We start from the raw sequence: 19,001 nt of genomic DNA on the forward strand, positions 1-19,001 counted from the left end.
AGCAAGCACAAGTAAGCCCATGCTTATGTTGCTTTATTGGGTACCCTGTCCCTATCAGTGATTGTAAATTTAAAAAGACACTTCCGTTCTGTAGGAAGGTGCTGCAGAGCTGAGAGAGACAGATGCCAGCCATACCTAGAAGCAGAATCTTTGATGTGGTGGAAAAAGTGTGAAATTGTTCACTACAGATTAGTAAGTAAGCACAACTAGGCCTATGCTTACTTTGCTTACCAGGTAATCCAACACTGTTTGGTCCTCTCCTCCAAATCATTTTCAGGCAAGAGAAGTGAGGTTTGCATAAGCTAAGTAGCTTTCCTGATGTGCTATTAACCACTATGCTGTAATCCCCAAAAGTTGGCTTTTGTTTTCAATGGCATCAGAGCTTAGAGTGACTTTCAATGAGGAAATGATGGCCCAGAGATAAAATAATCTTACTCAGAATTATATCAGAGCTAGTGGTAAAGCCTGGACTAGAACTCTGTGTCTTGACTTCCTATCCAGTGTTTGCCCAGCAAGCACACTGACTCCCTGCTTAAGCCAACCTATCTGGGAATGACTAGGCAGCCATCCAGCCAGTCATGATGCTGACAGGATGAGGAAGAGGCCCTCCTACCTTTCCAGCACCACTCTCTCCACTGACAACAATAGACTGGTTAACTGGCTCGATCAGGCTCTTGACATTCCTGTAGGTCTGTTCACCCACAGTGAAGACGTGGGGCTTCAGTTTCTGAAACATCAAGGAATGAAACGTCAGGTAAATGAGCACCTTTCTTTAAGGAGTGGCTGACCCAATGATGGCTGAGAAGAGAGGCTACCAATGAAAGTGCCAGGATGCTCCCTCCAGAAAAATCTCCTAACATAGTGTCAGGCCCAAGTGCGGGACCCTCATGGTGGCTTTACCCACTCAGCTTCTCTCAGCCTGGATGCAGTCCTGGCTTTCATCAGTGTATGACATTAGCACCTCATTACCCTGTCTTACCCTGCCTTAATAGTTTTATTCTACTGTTGATTATTTTGTTATTGTTCTTTGCAGTTTGCAAAGAACCTTCTTACAAGTTACTGCTAAAGAAATCTGTGCATCAGTGGGATAGCTAATCCTATAGATGAGAAATCTGAATTTCAGAAGAATTAAATAACCTTCCCCAAACCAGTCAGCTAGTAAGGCCATCGACGTGATTTGAACTCTAAGGCCACTGTTCTCCTTTCCTTCCACAAATATTAATTGTCCTCAATGTGCTGGGCATTGGGAAAACAAAGGGGACTGTGGCATGGCTTTTGGCATTGAGGAGACACCTAACAGGTGAGATATGGGGCTCTCAGGACACATTTCCCCCAGAGTCTCCTTGGACACTTAACCAAGCCTGAGCTTCTGGAAGAGCTTATCTACCTGCAGGATGCCTAGCCTGGTGCAGCATCACGACTATCTGATCACTTACTCACAGCTTCCTGAAGGGAGAGGGCACTCATTCTCGATGGTCTCAGAGCCGTCCCCCTCTCTACTTGCCCTCGCCCCAGACGCCTCTCACCAGGACTATTACAAGCCTCCAATTATTCTTGCTGCCTCCCGTCTCACTTTCCTGAACCAGCTCCCCCAATCTCCCAAGTAATTATTCCCACAGCAGGTTCGGTTCACCACTTCTACCTCCACATATGGTGAAGAAGCTTAGTGGCCTCTCTGCCTGCTGTGGACTCCACAAACTTCCCCAGCTTATCTCACCTTTCTACCCTCATCTGTCCCTCTCCCCATAGCTCCCCTCCTCCAACAAGTTTGCTCTTGCTTCTACCTGAACACATCATGCACTTTAACACCAATAAGCCCATTTCCTGCCTGTACCACCACCTACCTCTAAAGGAATTTATTCCTCAGAACATGTGCTGGATTTTCTACGGCAATTCTTATGTCGTGTGATTTTATTCTTTTCCAAAAAGGTGGCTTGTTAAATATACAAATTTACCTTCACATAACTTTCCTTATTAATAAACCATAACAAGAACATAAAAGTCCTTTATCTTATGTCCCTATTTTAGGCTCTAAATTCAGCTAAACAAAGATTGATTTATCTCCACTGACTACAACTCTGTGAGCTCCTGTTGGTACCTTCCTTTCAGCCTCCCTTGAGCCCAGACAGGGGCCAGCCACCAGGAGACTATAAATGACTACATTGCTGGTAGACAGATGGGTAGGGATGGGGAAGTCACAGGATGGCTGAGGAAGAGGGCAGGGAACCCTGAGGTGACAGGAAGGAGGCTGAGCTTTACCTGAGGCTGAGGCGCAGTGTGGTACTCTCTCATCAGCTCTGGAGAGTAGAGTTGAGGGACCGGCTTGAAGGGGTTCAGAGCCACTAGGGTGCAGCCAGCATTGGTGTAGAAGGTGTCTATTGTGTACCGAGCCTGCAGGCATCTCAGGACTGAGGCATAGGCACCATTAGCAAAATCTGACTTAAATGCAGACAAATACTCATACAGATACACACCTGCCTAATAGCCCTCCCTCTGCAATTAGCAAGTGCCATTAGATCCCTGATGAATAGGTACAAGATCTAATTAAGATGAATCCCAAACTGAGAGTTAAGGCTGCTCTGGGGAGTCCCAGGTACAGCTGCCAGGCTCCCAGGGGCAGAGGTCTGGAACAGCCCACCTGGCTCCAGGAGACCTGCCTGCCTTGGTCTGCATCCAGGGAAGCTAGGCCAAATGTCCTTATCATACCTCTACCTACTTGAACATGGTACTCTTGGGGACAGGGAGGCCATACCTGTCTCCAGTGTCACAGGATTCACCTTGGTGAGGTCATCGAGCTGGTGCAGCAGGGTTTCCCCATCCAGAAACTCCTGCAGCTCTCCTTTGAGGGGTTCTTCAGTTTGGGCATCAGAGCCCAGGATGTGGCCATTAACCTGGAAGGGAATAACATGAGTGTTGTAATGGTCATGAGGGATTCAAACCAGCTAACAGCTACGTAAGGGTGGGAACTTGTATAGTAGAATAAGCTTCTAGTATCACAGTCTGGTTTGGTTCAAATTTCAGTTTTGCTACTTATTAACCATAAGTAAATTACTTAACCTCTCTGAGATGCAGCTTATTTATAAATAAAGGAAAACAAACCCAACTCATAGTGCTACTGGGAAGGAAAATAAGTGGGAAAATACAAAGGACTTAGTGCCTGGCCCAAAGTATGTCATCAATAAAAGAAATCCCCTCTCCTTTGCCAAGAACTCCAGCCAAGTTGGCTTCTAGACTGGTTAGCTACCAGCCTTACTGGGGCCAGCAGGCGTTGGCCCCAAGGAGGTAGCTGCTATGGGAACACTGAAAAGGAAAAGATCCAAGGGCTGGGCCTTTTTTGGAAGAGACCATTCAGCTAATAATGAAAAAAGCAGAGCTGTATCTTCTTAGAGAGGTAGCCGCATGCTTTCATCACCTGCTTTCTGGGTCTTAAATTTAGACTGGCAAGTTCCTTCTGCTCTGGGTCTATTTGAGGGGAAGCCTGGCTCAGAAGGTTGTGTGAAGTCAAGAATGGCCACCAAGGGGAACAGGAGCTTTTTCCCTCTGCCATCCTCAATGGCAAAACTTTGTACATGCTTCCTCTCCCCACTCTACCCCACAGGTCTGTGGGCTACAGAAAAGATGGACTGGGGAGTAGAAGATAGGGACTTGGCTGAATCTGGTTTGGAGGAAAACATCTATAACATGACATGATTGTGGGTTTCCAATGAGATTGTCCTTGTTGTTAGGTGCTATCAAGTTAGTTCCAAGTTATGGGGACCCTAAGTACAACACAACAAAACACTGCCTGGTCCTGCACCATACTCAAAATTGTTGCCATGCTTGAGCCCATTGTCACAGCCACTGTGTCAGACTATCTCATTGAAGGCCTTCCCCCCCTTTTTTTTATGACCTTCTGCTTCACCAAGCATGATATCCTTTTCCAGGTACTGGTCCCTTCTGACATGACCAAAGTACTTAAGACTGTCTAGCATTCTTACTTCTAAGGAGCATTCCAGCTGTACTTCCTCCAAGACAGATTTGTTCATTCTTCTAGCAGTCCATGGTACATTCAATATTCTTTGCCACCATCACAACTCAAATGCATCAATTCTTCTGTAGTCTTCTTTATTCATTGTCCAGCTCTCACATGCATTTAGGCTACTGAAAATGCCATGGTTTGGGTCAGGTACACCTTACTCTTCAAAGTGGTATCTTTATTCTTTAAAACTTTAAAGAGGTCTTTTGCAGCAGATTTGCCCAACACACTATGTTGTTTGATTTCTTGACCGCTGCTTCCATGGGCATTGATTGTGGATCCAAGTGAAATGAAATCCTTGAAACTTCAATCTTTTCTGCATCCATCATGATGTTATTAGCTGTGAGGATTTTTGTTTTATGTTGAAGTGTAATCCACACTGAAGGCTGTAGTCGCTGATCTTCATCAGTAAGTGCTTCAAGTCTTCTTCGCTTTCAGAAAGCAAGGTTGTGTCATCTGCATATTGAAGGTTGTTAAAGAGTCTTCTTCCAATCCAGATTCCACATTCTTCTTCATATAGTCCAGCTTCTCAGATTTTGCTCAGCATACAGATTGAAAAAGTATGGTGAAAGGATACGACCCTGATGCACACCTCTCCTGATTTTAAACCATGTGGTATTCTTTTTGAATGACTGCCTCTTGATCTATGTACAGATTCCACATGAGCACAATTAAGTGTTCTGGACTCCCCTTGTGTGATAGTTGGAGCTGTGTGTCAACTTGGCTGGACCCCAGTTCTGTGTGGTTGTTCCCATAATGGGATTGGATGACAGTGTTCTGAGTGTGTTCTGTTCAAGGGGAGTTTCCCTAAGTGTGTGGCCTGCTTCCAGGATATCCAGGGACATCCTGGGAAGAGAGACATTCTTCTGTGGATCGGGATTCTGTTGTGCTGACTACATCTGTCCGTGAGTGAGCAGTCCACCGTTTGGCCTGGAGAACTTGGATTCGTCATTCGTTGGAGTCAACAGTCGGTGTACTGCCTGCCAGCCTTGAGCTTCTTGGCCCCTGCGGTTGCAGAAGCTAGGAAAAGCCTCCAGCCTGACGTTTGCTCCAGGGACTTTGGACTTGCCGGCTTCTATACGTTTGTGAGCCATTTTCCTAAGATAAATTTCTCTCTCTCTTTATATATATATAAGCTTTGCTGGGTTTTGTTTCTCTACAGAACCCAGTCTAACACACCATGCTTCAAAATACTATCCATAATTTGTTCTTATCCACACAGTTGGATGCCTTTCCATAGTCAATAAAACACAGGTAAACATCTTTCTGATATTTTTTGCTTTTAGCCAAGATCCATCTGACATCAGCAATGATATCCCTCACTCTACATTCTCTTCTGAATCTGGCTTGAATTTCTGGCAGTTCCCTGTTAATATACCGCTACAATTGTTTCTGAATTATCTTCAACAAAATTTTACTTATGTGGAATGGGTACAAATATGAATCTCTTCTAGCTGGTTGGCCAGGTAGCTGTCTTCCAAATTTCTTGGCAGAAACAATTAGTGCCTCCAGCACTGCATGTTTGTTGAAACACCTCAATAGGTATTGTATCAATTCTTGGAGCCTTGTTTTTCACCAATTCCTTTAGTACAGCTTGGACTTTTTCCTTCAGTACCGTTGGTTCTTGATCATATACCTCCTGAAATGGTTGAATGTCAACAAATTCTTTTGGAGCAACTCCATGAATTCCTTCCATCTTCTTTTGATGCTTCCTGTGTTGTTCAATATTTTGCCCATAGAATCCTTCAATACTACAGCTTGAGGCTTGAATTTTTTCTTCAGTCCTTTCAGTTTGAGAAATTTAGAGTATATTCTTCCCAATTGATTTTCTAACTCCACATTAGAAATGCACATTTCACTGTAACACTTAACTTTGTCTTCTCCAGCTGCCCTTTGAAATCTTCTGTTCAATTGTTTTACTTCATATTTCTTCCATTCACTGTATTTATTTTTTCTCCATAATTTATTGTACAACCATTCTCACCCTTCTTCTCTGAGTTGTTCTTCCCCATTAACAAAAACTCACTTCCCCTTAAACTTCCTATCTTTTAAGTTGTTGTAAATTTGTTTTATTTATTTACTTATTCTTCCATTCACATTAGCTACTCTCCATTCATAAGCATGTTTCAGAGTCTCTACTGACATCTGAGATTCGTGAGCTATGAAAGTTCAAACTCCTCAGAGCGACAAGCCAAGTGGTCAGTAATGAGTTTCTTTCCAAAGATGTTGTCTGTTTCTGAATTTGGGCCACCATTAACACACAAGGCAAGCTGTTGGTTTCCAGGATAAGTGCTGAGGTTAGAGCACGGCTAGATTCATACAAACTCCTCTCCTCCACGAAAAAACAAACAAACAAACAAACCAACCAACCTCACTCACAGAATGAAACCTGCCACAAGCTATAAACTCTGATTTAATAAGAAAAGCAATCTAGCATGGTGGTTAAAAGCCTGAACTCAAAGTTAGATTTTTTTGCCTGGGTTTGAATCCTGTTTCTACCACTTATTAGCTGCATAACTTCATGTAAGTTTCTTAACCTCTTTGTGCCTCAGTTTTTCTCATCTGTGAAATGGAATTGGTGATAATACCTACCTTATAGTTCCAAAAAACATAAGCCAAACCCGTTGCTGTTGAGTCAATTACAGCTTATAATTACAACAGTGACCCTATAGGACAGAGTAAAACTGCCGCATAGGGTTTCCAATGCTGTCCATTTTTACAGACGCAGACTGTCACATCTTTCTCCCATGGAGCGACTGGTAGGTTATAACTGCCAACCTTTGGTTAGCAGCCAAGCACTTAACCACTGCACCACTAGGACTCCCTGTACCTCATAGGGTGTTGTTGATGTTGTTATGTGCCGTCCAGTCAGACCTGACTCATAGCGACCCCTCCTTGGGTTTCCGAGGCAGTATCACTACGGAAGTAGATTGCCCCATCTTCCTACCAAATAGCAATGGTTCCTTCCTTCCTTCCTTCCATGGGTTTGAACCGCCAGCCTTCTGGTTAGCAGTCAAGTGCCTTAGGCACTATGCTACCAGAGGTCCTATACCTCATAGGCACTACCTCATAAATACATAAAGTATTTGAAAAGGGTCCCTGATGTAAGCTCAAAAATGTTCGCTATTATTATTGTTTTAAAAGTAGCTCAGCCGGTAACCAAGAGGTTGGCACAGTTTGAACCCACTCAGCAGCACTGCAGAGGAAACAGGCCTGCTAATATGCTTCTGTAAAGATCACAACCAGGAAAACCCTGTGACACAGTTCTACTCTGTAACACACGGGTCTGTCCAAAGTCACAAACCAACAACAGGAACAAAATCAACAACAAAGAAAAGTGGTTCTTCTAAATAGACAGTATATATCAAAGGCCTTAAAACTATACATTCTCCATGAGCTTGCCATTCTACTAGAAAATGATCCTAAATAAAGGTCTTAAGAGCTATTATTAATTATAAAAAATAGAAAACCACCAAGATGTCCAAATAGTGAGTTGCTTAAAGTATCTATTATTCATACAGTGGTAATACAAAATATTCATACAATGGAATAAAGTAAGTTACAAAAAAGTCTGATATCTTTCAATGCTTTTAAAATGCTTATTCAGGAAAAAAAAATTCTGAGATATTCTCTAAAATATTGGTTATCTCTGGGTGATGCAATTATGAATAATTTTAATATTCTATTTGTCTACATTTTCCAAATTTCTTAAGAGTGAATGTGACTTTGAATAAGTCACTTAACCTCTCTGAGTCTTATTTCCAAAATGGGAATATAATAATATCATATATATAGTACTGTATCATCTTCATATGGTTATTGTGCAGAGTAAATTAAAATTGTATGTGTAAAACTCTTATCTTAGGGCCCTACCAAATGGCAATGGTTCAACACAGAATAGCTCCTGCTATGATTATGGTGAATATCATTGCTTTTTTGATAAGAACAAATAAAATTAAATAATAAAAAAGCCCAAAGCAGACAACTGTCCTGCCTGTTTCTTTCCAGCTCTCAAGCTTTTTATGAACCAAGTGGCTGGAAGAAGGTCAGGCAGCACTGGCTACCTTGGCTACCTTGGCTCCCTTGGCTGGCTGGGCCAATACTGTTATCCTGGTGAATCTCAGACACTTACCTGCTTGGGGTGCCAATAATGGGTTGCAGTGCGATGGATTCTCTTATACATGGTCTTTCTGGCTTTGGGTTTATAAGGCTGCCAAAATGATCAGCTAGGCCATTATCTTGCAAGGGATTGGTTAGTTTAGCATGCAAATAGGGTATATAAAACAGAAAGATTAAGTGATGTTGTGGGAACTGGCCAATTACCATGCAAATTGATTGATTATGGTCTACTGAGGGGATTGGTTAATTTGTGATCTGGCTGAGAGGGCCATGCTTTGAAATTGAATATAAAGGCCAATCCCACAGAGGTTAAAGAGGAACTCACTATCATCAAGAGCCTGGAGTGAGCCTGCCCTTTAGACCTGGGGTCCCTGTACATAGAACCTTAGATCCAGGAAAAAGAGAGAGCTATAACAACGAAGACAGTGAGAAATGGTGGTAACCACAGCAGAGCCCAGTGGCAGGGAAACAGTGGCAGCAGTGAGTGGTGGGAACCAGGAGACCAGTGCAAGGCAGCTGCAGTGGGCTTCCCAGCCCACAGAGCCAGAGAGCTAAGTGCTTTCAGGCAAGAGGTTTGCTGGTGGAGTGGGGTGGCTCTGGGCACTTGTTGGTGGAGCTAAAGAATTGTAACCTTGTTCAAGCAGAGTAGAGGCCAAAGAAGGGCCTGTTGGCTGGCATGGCTAAAAGAAGCCTTTGCCTGTAGACACAGCTGAGAAGAATCTGAGAGTTGTCTTGGTTGGAAGCTATCCTGACTGAAGAATTATATCCTGTCTCCTGAGTTATATCCTGTTACTTCCAAGTTGATCCTGATACTGAGTTGTAGCCTGCCACTTCCCTAATAAACCACGTAATTGTGAGTATGGTCTGTGAATTATGTGGTCATTGCAACGAATTATCAAACCCAACAGAGAAGTAGAGTGCTGTAGGGAGGATGGCTGGTATCAGAAATGTTGATAAGTTGGAGAATGGAGGTATATCTGACCTCTGCTGCAAAGAATCAGTTTTGTGGTGATCTTGATTTTCATCCCTCCTCCTAAAGACAGATAGGCCCTGAGGCTAGATTACACGGGTGTACTCTACTACACCACCTTGAGGGCAGGGACCATCTTAAACATCTCAGCTCAGTGCCTGGCAAGATTAAAAAAAAAAAAAAAAAATTCAGCAAATATCTATAGGCATTCTTCCTAGGCAAGGAGCTGCATATGAGGGAGAAGATGGGTATGAAATGGAGCTCCACAATCAAAGGTGATTTGGAATCCAGCAGCCTGGCATGATGACAGCCTTTCCAGAAAGGCCTGGAGTGACGGCAGGTTTTATGTCTCAATAGTAATGCTCTCCATGATCTATTCATCAAAATCCTTCTAGATTTCCACGTAGGTCATCTTCTCCCACAGTTCTATATAGGCTGATCTCTTTGCCTAACCTGTTTATTTTCCTTTTTCAACCTGGCTAACTCCTTCTTATTCCTTAAGGCTCAGCTTCAAGGGACACATTCTCTTGGAAGCCCCAGGCTTCCAATTGTGCTCAACAATTCAGCCTGGCAGGGACATCTCTCAGGGTCCCTCTCCAGTTCAGTTTTGTACCAAAGTAGCCTATGGATTCCTTAACCCATCCCACCTTATCCACTTCAAGGAAAAGAATTAAAAACCACAACAGGAGAGATTCAAATTAGATATGATGAAGAGTTTTTTTGGCTATGAACGGTAAAAGGCAATGGAGAAAAGAAGAGACATTTAAGGGGTCTTTCTCTTCCTCCCTCAGGTATTCAGATAAGGGCAGTGGAGCCTTCATTTAGGCAAGCAAAAGCTGAGAAGGTGCCTCAGGTGCTTGAGGATCTAGGTTACCTAAGATTGAGGTTTTACCTGCTGAAGCATCCTGCTTCACTGTGGTCAGCCAGGGTTCTGGATTCCAAGCACGAGGAGTCGTGGAGCACTGGCTGGGGCATGGATCCAGCCAAGGGCTTGGTTCTGGAGGAATTGGAGACAAATCACCCTAGAGCCTGTAGCATGAGAGAGGAGACAAGGGCCACATGTAGATGAGGGCTTCTCCAAGTTGACTCACTTCTGCTCCTCCCACCAAGCTGGAGAAACTGACCTGGAAACCAGAGTTGGCCAGGGAAAAGAGAGTCAGCCCTAACCCCTACCAATTAGGAAATAAGAGAAACTTTTACAAGAGCCTCCAAAGGCTCTCCTAGCTCCTTCTTGCAGCTTCAGGGCCAATTTTACTACAGGGGTTGGGGTGGGGTTACAAGTCTTTTGGGTCGTGTGCCAGTAAGGATACAGAAGGCACACAGGAAACAGAGAAGCCTCCTGCCCTATCCCTGTTAGACAGAAAGGGAAAGGGAAATCACAGCTTTGCTACTTGTTGGGTGTGTAACACTGGATAAACCTCATCACCTCTCTGATTCACCTTGGTCCCTCACTTTGAAAACAGGGACAGTAAAATCTACTTCACAAGGAGTGCTTCTGAAGGTCAACGAGGTCATGTTTTAAAAGTATTGCACAAAGTACAGTTATATAAAAACTATATATTCACTCAAAGGGTACTGTTAATAAGAATTGATCATCCATTAGGGAGGCTGATTAGGTGGGACAATCCAATCAACTTCAAGGAGGTGAGGAGAGAATGTGTCTGAGAGAGGGGGTGTTATGAGCCTAGGTCTGGCTCAATCTCCAATGAACCATAAGTGAACCTCAGATTTGGAGTCTTCTGGGCAAGGAAGGATGAGGACAAAAAATGTTTATCCTGGCAGAAATTTTCTTGGGGTTCTGAATGCAGAGATGAGGACTTCTATGGACATTAGCAAAAAGACAATGCAGGCTGAGAAAGGCATCAGGACTGTGCTGGACCCATTTACCCTGGACAGTGAACGTGCCAGACTGAGGGACAGCCATTCAGAGGGCTCCAGGAGAACAAAGGAGCTCCTTTTAAGATAGAGATTGAGAGAGAGAGCACAACAGATGTTGTGCCCACAAACCCACAACCCCCCTAGCACACAGATAGATCATCAGAACTCTCTAAACCCTATTCTGTTCCTCATCTGCAGAATGTATTATCTAGACCTCACAGTGCTGAGTTAAGGATTAAATAGGATAGTACCTGTAAAAACACTTTGAAAATGTTAGTTGCTATGATGCAGTCTCAGCTCCGGTCCGAGTGAAGGCAGTTTAGAGCAGTTTCCTCTAGTTCTCCTGGCTCTTGGTCTCTCCGAAACTTCGCAGTTAAAAACCTATGGCTATGGAGGTGATTCCGACTCATAGCAACTCTAGAGGTCTGAGTAAAACTGCCCCGTAGGGTTTCCTAGGCTGTAATCTTTACAGAAGCCGATTGCCACATCTTTCTCCCGCGGAGCAGCCAGTAGGTTCCAACCGCTGACTTTTTGGTTGGCAGCGCAGCGCTTTAACCACTGCGTAACCAGCCAAGAATTTCTGGAAAGGGTGTGACCACTGTGGGCAAGGAGAGAGACAGTAATGAGTAGATGAAATAACGAGTCAAGGCAAGCGGCAACCTGATCACCACCTCCTCCTCCCTAGCCTGTACCTGTTTTCTCAGCAGTGGGAGGGCAGACGCGACGTGAAGCCTGGGAGAGGTCGGGGGACCCAGCGGGCTCCGCCTCCGGGTTCCTGGCGGGAACCTGGGACTCCCCGTCCAGGCAAGGTGCCCGCCGGGCCCAGGGATGGGATGCCGCCCGGAAGCACCTGACACGGGGTGAGTATGTCCTTCCCAGGAAGGTGGACGTGACCCCAGCCAAGGACACAACTGCTCTGACGCCTCCCGGGGCCAGCCGCCCCTTGCCGGTTCCTTGGGGAGTCCGAGAAAAGAAAAGGAGCCCGGACCACCCTGCCACAGGCGACCCTCGCCCCACCCTGGACCAGTTCCTGTCAGCAAGGTGGAAAGGTCCTGAGTTTAGGCAGGGGCTCCAAGTTGGGCCAACTCCTCCCTGGACAGGAGAGGGTCAAAAGGAAAATGGGAAGGGCTCTTGGGAAAGAGAACGGGGAGGCGTCCCCTTCTTCCTCAGCTCTCTGGGCACACTGGCCTCCCTCTGTCCCGCTGGGGTCGCGACAAGCTGCGGATCTGGGCTAAGGTTGGCACTCACCGGTCCCACAGCCCGAGCTGACGAGCGAGCGGCCCCCGCCCGGCCCGCCTACAACTGCCGGAGGTCCCGGAGAGGCGGCGGGAAAAGCCCGAGGGGAGGGAGCGGGTGGAGTAAAAGCCGGGACCCGCCGAGAGCACGCCGCTGGCTGAAGCAGGGGCCGAGCTGCCTGGAGCCAGCCGGCTCCTCCCCAGGGGCGGTGCTCCTCCCCCGGGGCGGGCCGCCCCCGCCGCCCCTGGCGCACGTGGCCCACCCAGGCCTGCCAAAACCAACCAAACTCACTGCCTTCGAGTGAAATCCGTCGCATAGCGACCCCTCCTTGGGTTTCCGAGGCAGTTGTTATGAGTCGAATCCGACTCAACCGCAGTGAGTTTTTTGTTTTTTCTTTTTATCTCTATAGAAGTAGGTTGCCCAACCTTCTTTCCAAAGAGGGGCTAGTGGGTTTGAACCACCAGCCTTCTGGTTAGCAGTCAAATGCCTTAGGCACCCTCTACCAGAGCTCCCGAACTCCAGGCCTAGGAGCTCGATTTGGGACAAAATGTTGAGACCCTGGGGTAAAATGAAGCTGGGGTCTCCCGCGTTCCCGGGGCAGAGGGACCGGAAGCATCCCTCTGGGTCAGTGCAATGTGCACCAGAGCCGTGTTGCCTCACAACTGCCCTCAGACCCTATGGCGAGGCCCTATCAGGCTGTTGGGGTCTGAGGGCAACGCGCAAGATTCGGCCACGGCTTCCTTTACCGAAAGACCCAGCAACAATACCTCACTATAAAATCCCATACGAATCGGCTGGTCTGAAAAAGTGCTTTTTCCTGACACATGTCCGCCCATATTTCCTGGGTCTCCTGGCCAGGGATTGGGGTCTTTCCGTAGAGGAAGCTGTGGCGGAATCTTGTGCCGGGCACTCAGACACCAACACCCTTACAGGGCATCGCCATAGGGGTCTAAGGGGCAGTTGTGAGGTGACACGGCTTTTCCGTTCCCGGGCACTCCTCTGACAGACCAACCCATGGCCACAACCCAAGATGATCTGCCCTGGGTGAGCCCAAATTAGAGGACAAGTACGTAGACCCAGCAGATCCTGCAAAACCCGGCTGGCGGGCAGGGGGCGTGTGCAGACTCTGGCGGCCCGGAAGAGCAGGCTGCCCCGCGCCGCCCGGAAGCACCTCCTCTTCGAAGGCGGAAGCGGTCTGCTCCCGCGTTATGCGGCGGGTAAGATTGGACCTGGGTCGCTCGGCCCGCGTAGAGGAGCTTCTGCCCGGGGGCAGACGGGACCACCAGGAGCGTGTGAGCAGTACCGGCTGGGCGTAGTTGGGCGGAAATATGTCGGGAAAAAACACTATTTCAGACCAGCCGATTTGTATGGGTTTTTATAGTGAGGTATTGTTGCTGGGTCTGTCCGTAGAGGGAGCCGTGGCCAAATTTTGCGCCTTGCCCTCAAACCTCAACAGCCTGACAGGGCCTTGCCATAGAGTCTGAGGGGCAGTTGTGAGGCTACAGGGCTCTGTTGCGCGGTGCCTAAGACATTTGACTGCCAGCTAGAAGATTGGCAGTTCAAACCCACTAGCTGCCTGGCGGAAGGAAGATGAGACAATCTACTTCCGTAAAGATTTACCGCCTTGGAAACCCAGTGGGGGTCTCTCTGAGTCAGAATCAACTTGATGGCAGTGGGTTTTTAATTGCTGCTGGGCCCAGATCGCCTATAATGAGTTCATTCATTGTGATTGTTTGACCAAAAAAAAAAAAAAATGCACCACTTCTCAGGTATTTATGTGCAGCAGAAAGTTGTTTTATCTCTCTTAAAAAAAAAACAACACTATTTTACACCCACAACCCCAATGTTTAGCATCTACTTACCTACACCAAGAGCTCTGGTGGCATAGTGCCAAAGGCATGACTGCTAACCAAAAGGCTGGCGGTTCAAACCCACTAGCCACTCCTTGGAAGGAAGAATGGGCAATCTACTTTTGGAGAGATACCTCCTCGGAAACCCAAGGAGGGGTGGTATGAGTCAGAAAGGACTCCACTGCAGTGATTTTTTTTTTTTTTTTACCACCTACACCAAAACCAAGAACCAAGTGAGTTTCACTGCCATCGAGTCAATTCCCACTCATAGTGACCCCTTCTTTGGTTTCCGAGGTGGTATCTGTAGGGGAGTAGATTCCAACCAACCTACCTACACCATGACCTGAAAACAGGGCTATCTGTAAAAGGTGTGGCTAGGAGGTAAGGGGCTCAGTTTACTGCAGGACTGGCCTGTTGTGCCAGAGGCAGTAGGCTCAGAGAGGTTCTGAACAGAAACACTCAAGTGTACTTAGAACTAGCTAGCTACACACACGTGAATTCGGCTTTAAGTCTTAGTTAAAAAAACCAAAACTAAACTCACTGCCATCAAGTTGATTTTAACTCATGGCAACCTCCATAGGGTTTTGGAGGCTGTCTTTACCTAAGTAGATTGCCCCATTTCCTCCTGCAGAGCAGCTGGTGGGTTGGAAACCCTGACCTTTGGGTTAACAGCCAAATGTCTTACCCACTATGCCACCAGAGCTTCTTCAAAGTCGTCGTTGTTGTGTGTCATCGAGTCTGACCCGACTCATAGCAAAACCATAGGTTTCCGACCCCTCCTTAGGTTTCCAAGGCAGTATCACTATGGAAGTAGATTGCCCCATCTTCCTTCTGAGGAGTGGCTGGGGGATTGAACCACCAGCCTTACTGGTTAGCAGTCAAGGGCCTTAACCACTATGCTACCAGAGCTCCTTCAAAGTCATTAGTTATGTGTATTCAATTTTCATTCAGTAATATTCTGACATAGTCTATGCTCTGTAACAGAAATTCCTATCTGGCTGTGATGCCATTCTCAGGGTTTGTATTTCAAATTCACTTTCTTTATGCATCTGCTTCATACTGAGAATAACTAAAGCCCCTTAGGTGGTGTTTAAAATGAGCTTTTAATGAATAATTTCATAACTATTAGTTATGACATTTCTGTTCTAATACATCAATGCTAGGCTTCTTCCTAGAAGCCTTAGGAGGAGAGTCACAAGTCCTAGGTTCTGGCATTGATTTGAAGTCATTAATAAGAGTAAAATCACACTTTTACATATATGCCAATTCCACAAGAACACTGCTTTCTGTAAATCCATTCCTTTGCTCTGTTTTTTTCACAGGAGGAAAAAAAAATGTCTCAAAAGCAGATGAAGGAAGCTTTTGTCAGTAACCTCAATGGAACCACCATCCTGGAAACTATGCAGGTCTTGTGCTTGCCTGCACCTTGTGTCCTATGCAGAGGGCTGCTGATCGTTCTCTTACAGCACTTCTGTTCTTCATATACTTGGAGAACCCAGTTCTTCATTGACTTTGTTGTCCTGATAGTTCCCTTGGTGGCCACTTTAACCATTTTGTCTTCATTTCTCCTCCTTGAGCAGCTCACTATAATTACTTTTGTGGCAGGATTGGCCTATCAAATATACTGCAAGAGGACTTATTATGCCAGAGTGCCTGTGCAGAAAATCATTGAAAATTTCTTGAAAACTAGTGTAGAATCAGAATACATTCCAGCCATCTCCTGTTTCCGTGTAACTAACCATGTATTTACTGCTATTGCCATTTTGGCTGTAGACTTCCCACTTTTTCCCAGAAGATTTGCCAAAACAGAACTCTATGGGACAGGAATAATGGATTTAGGAGTAGGTGGCTTTGTTTTTGGGACTGCAATGGTTTGTCCAGAGGTTAAGAGAAAGTCCAACATAGAAGGATCCAGATTTTATCACCTTACAAAGTCATTGCACTCTGTTTGGCCATTAGTCTTCCTGGGAATAGGACGACTAGTCATTATAAAATACATAGCGTATCAGGAACATTTAACTGAATATGGAGTTCACTGGAACTTTTTTTTTACCTTGGCAGTTGTGAAACTGGTAACGTCACTGCTTTTGATTATTTTTCCCCTAAATAAATCCTGGATTGTGGCCATCAGCATTGCTGTATTATACCAGCTAGCACTTGACTTTACCCAACTAAAGAGGCTAATTCTGTATGGGACTGATGGCAGTGGCACAAGGGTTGGTTTATTAAATGCCAACCGAGAAGGAATAATCTCTATTTTGGGGTATTTGGCAATATACATGGCAGGTGTGCAAACAGGGTCATACCTGCTTAATAAAAGATCACACATCAAAGACTGGATCAAAGTAATATATTGTCTTCTACTGACAGGTATTAGCCTCTTCATGTGTCTTTACATAGTTCAAGCAAATACAGAAGCAGTATCTCGAAGAATGGCCAATTTAGCATTTTGTGTTTGGATAGTTGCTTCTAGCCTGATTTTTCTTAGTAATTTTATAGTGAGTGATATAATTTTGAGTTTTGCCAAATTTCTGTTTAAGGGGCCTCTAGTACCATGTTCTTGGAAACTTATCCAGTCATCTGCTACAACTGAAAAGCAGTCTGAATCTCTAGTCTCTGAAGCTGAAAAGAGAGCCAATCTTTGTTTAATCACAGCTATTAACAGAAACCAGTTATTTTTTTTCTTGCTGTCAAATGTAACAACTGGCTTGATCAACCTGATGGTAGATACATTACACAGCAGTACCTTGTGGACCTTATTTGTGCTGTATCTCTACATGCTTACCAACTGTTTAATTGTATTTCTGCTACATTTGCAAGATAAGACTATAAAACTTTGGTGATCACTAATGGATAAAATTTATCTGTATTTGAGCAGTATTTTAATGGGAAAGAAATATTAAATGTGAAGAAAATGTGCTTTTGGCAATCCAATGTTAACCTTATTTTATAAAATTAGAATTTCAACTCTCCTCTGTAACATTAGTCATACTACCTTTTTTAACGTATTTCAACACTATATAAACCAAACCAACAGAGAAGAAACAAAGCCTGTATTTTGTTAGGAGTATTTATTAAATTTCAGTATTTCAAATAAACTGTTTATAGAGTTGAAACACTGAAAGAGTGGAGGGTGGGGAAGAGGATTTTTATTTTTCATCTTATATCATTCTGTATTTTTTTACTGTATACATTACTATTTTTTTTTTACTGTGATTTGGGTGAAAGTTTACAGAGCAAATTCACTTTCCATACAGCAGTTCACATATACTTTGTCTCATGACATTGACTACAATTTACCCCAATGTAACAGCTTCCCTCTCACTTACTCCTGATAGTCACCTCTTCCCTGTGTCCATCCCTCCATGCACTCCTGCTCCCTGAGCTGTCTCCCTGTGCGTAAACAGCCCTTCTTTTTTCCATGATTGTTCTCTCCAAGGAGGGTATCTACCTCAGGTAAATGTTCAACTCATATGCCTATATTTTGTTTGGCTGGAAGCCACAAGTGTAGGTTCAGTTCCAGACCTGAAGGGCAGCTAGGGGCCATAGTCTCAGTGGTTCCACCAGGCTCTAGCAGACTATCAAACCTGGTCCCCCCCTTTTTTTTTTCCAAATGATTTTGAGTTTTGTTCCACATTGTTCTCCCTCTCTATCCAGGATCTCCTACATAGATCCCCCTCCTAGTGGTTGACAGTGGTAGCTGGGCACCATCTAATTCTTCTGGTCTCATAGTCCTATAGGCTGCAGATCACATGGTATACCAGTCGCTAGGACTAATTGTTTCCATTAATCTTTGGTTTTCTTCATTCTTCTTTGCTTTGAATGAGGAGACCCCCATTATTGCATCTAGATGGCTGCTTGCAAGCTTTTAAGATCCCAGTCGCTACTTGCCAAAGTACGAGGTGGAACGATGTTTCGTGTAGTATGTTATGCCAATTGAGCTTGATGATGTCCCCTGTGACTGTGGTCTCCAGCCCACAGGTTCAACTACTCGTTCCCTCTGGGTAGCTGTCTGTGACCAAGAAGTGACTACAAACTTTTCCCTTGTTAGCTCTACTGTTGTTGTTGTTGTTGTTATGTGCCGTTGAGTCGGCCCGACTCATAGCGACCCCTCCTTGGGTTTCCGAGGCAGTATCACTACGGAAGTAGGATTGTCCAACCTTCCTTCCGAGGAGTGGCTGGTGGGTTTGAACCGCCAGCCGTCTGGTTAGCAGGCAAGTGTCTTAGCCACTATGCTACCAGAGCTCCCTACTGTACACCTGGGAATTCTTAAATAACATACAAATACACTTGTAGAACCATTGTCTGCCAACCCTATACCTGGTCTTGGGTACACTCCCGCTACACAGACATTTACTGTATGTATTACTTTTATAATAAGGTTTACAATAAGATATTTCTGTGTGAATTGTGGAATTGTTGACCCTTTATTGCTCAACTTTAATAAAGCCTAAGTATTCAAAATCAACTCAATGGCAACATAGGAAGCAAATGTTTTAAATCAAATACTTACATATTATGAAATCAGAAAAGTGCTCTAAAGAATAGACTGAATTGAATGATAGTTTATGTACATGCTAATTATGAGCGAATAGAACCTAATTAGACATAATTATTTTAGCCTACTCTGTGTTGGGAATATGTTGATGAGCAAAGTATAGTTTCCTGTTACCTTAAGACTTTGCAATCTAGTGGAGACACACTAGTCAACTTTAAATTGTAGTAAGTCATGGAAAAAAAAGGATAGATTGCCAAGAGTGTAAATGGAGAACTGATCTAGTAGAGGGGAGTCAAAGGTTTCTCCACAGATGGTTCCTTAGAGTTTATGGGTGTGGAGAGCAGTTAGAGTATGTGTGGGGAAGGAAAGGGAGTAATGAAGAGGGAAGCGGCAAACAGCAGAGGATATTCTAGATGGATGAATCCTTCAGCAATG

General features: G+C 44.8%; 2 protein-coding genes across 2 annotated transcripts in view; one reads left to right on the top strand and one right to left on the bottom strand.

Moving 5' to 3' along the window:
* Positions 1 to 10,008, bottom strand: part of MYO19 (myosin XIX) — a 34,020-nt gene extending 24,012 nt beyond the window's left edge. The window contains exons 1-4 of the mRNA XM_007947928.1: positions 9,997 to 10,008; positions 2,753 to 2,891; positions 2,260 to 2,408; positions 614 to 727 (exon numbers count right to left, since the gene is read on the bottom strand). Of these exons, the coding sequence (XP_007946119.1) occupies positions 614 to 727; positions 2,260 to 2,408; positions 2,753 to 2,891; positions 9,997 to 10,008 (414 nt within the window). The remainder of the gene's footprint in view (positions 1 to 613; positions 728 to 2,259; positions 2,409 to 2,752; positions 2,892 to 9,996) is intronic.
* Positions 10,009 to 15,402: 5,394 nt separating this feature from the next.
* PIGW (phosphatidylinositol glycan anchor biosynthesis class W) lies at positions 15,403 to 16,911 on the top strand. Its single transcript, XM_007947929.1, has one exon. It carries the CDS (start codon positions 15,403 to 15,405, stop codon positions 16,909 to 16,911), a length of 1,509 nt encoding a protein of 502 aa, XP_007946120.1.
* The last annotated feature ends 2,090 nt before the right edge of the window (positions 16,912 to 19,001 follow it).

The sequence above is a fragment of the Orycteropus afer genome, unplaced genomic scaffold (genome assembly GCF_000298275.1).
Source record: "Orycteropus afer afer isolate SDZICR_OR568_19922 unplaced genomic scaffold, OryAfe1.0 scaffold00196, whole genome shotgun sequence".
Lineage (NCBI taxonomy): Eukaryota > Metazoa > Chordata > Mammalia > Tubulidentata > Orycteropodidae > Orycteropus > Orycteropus afer.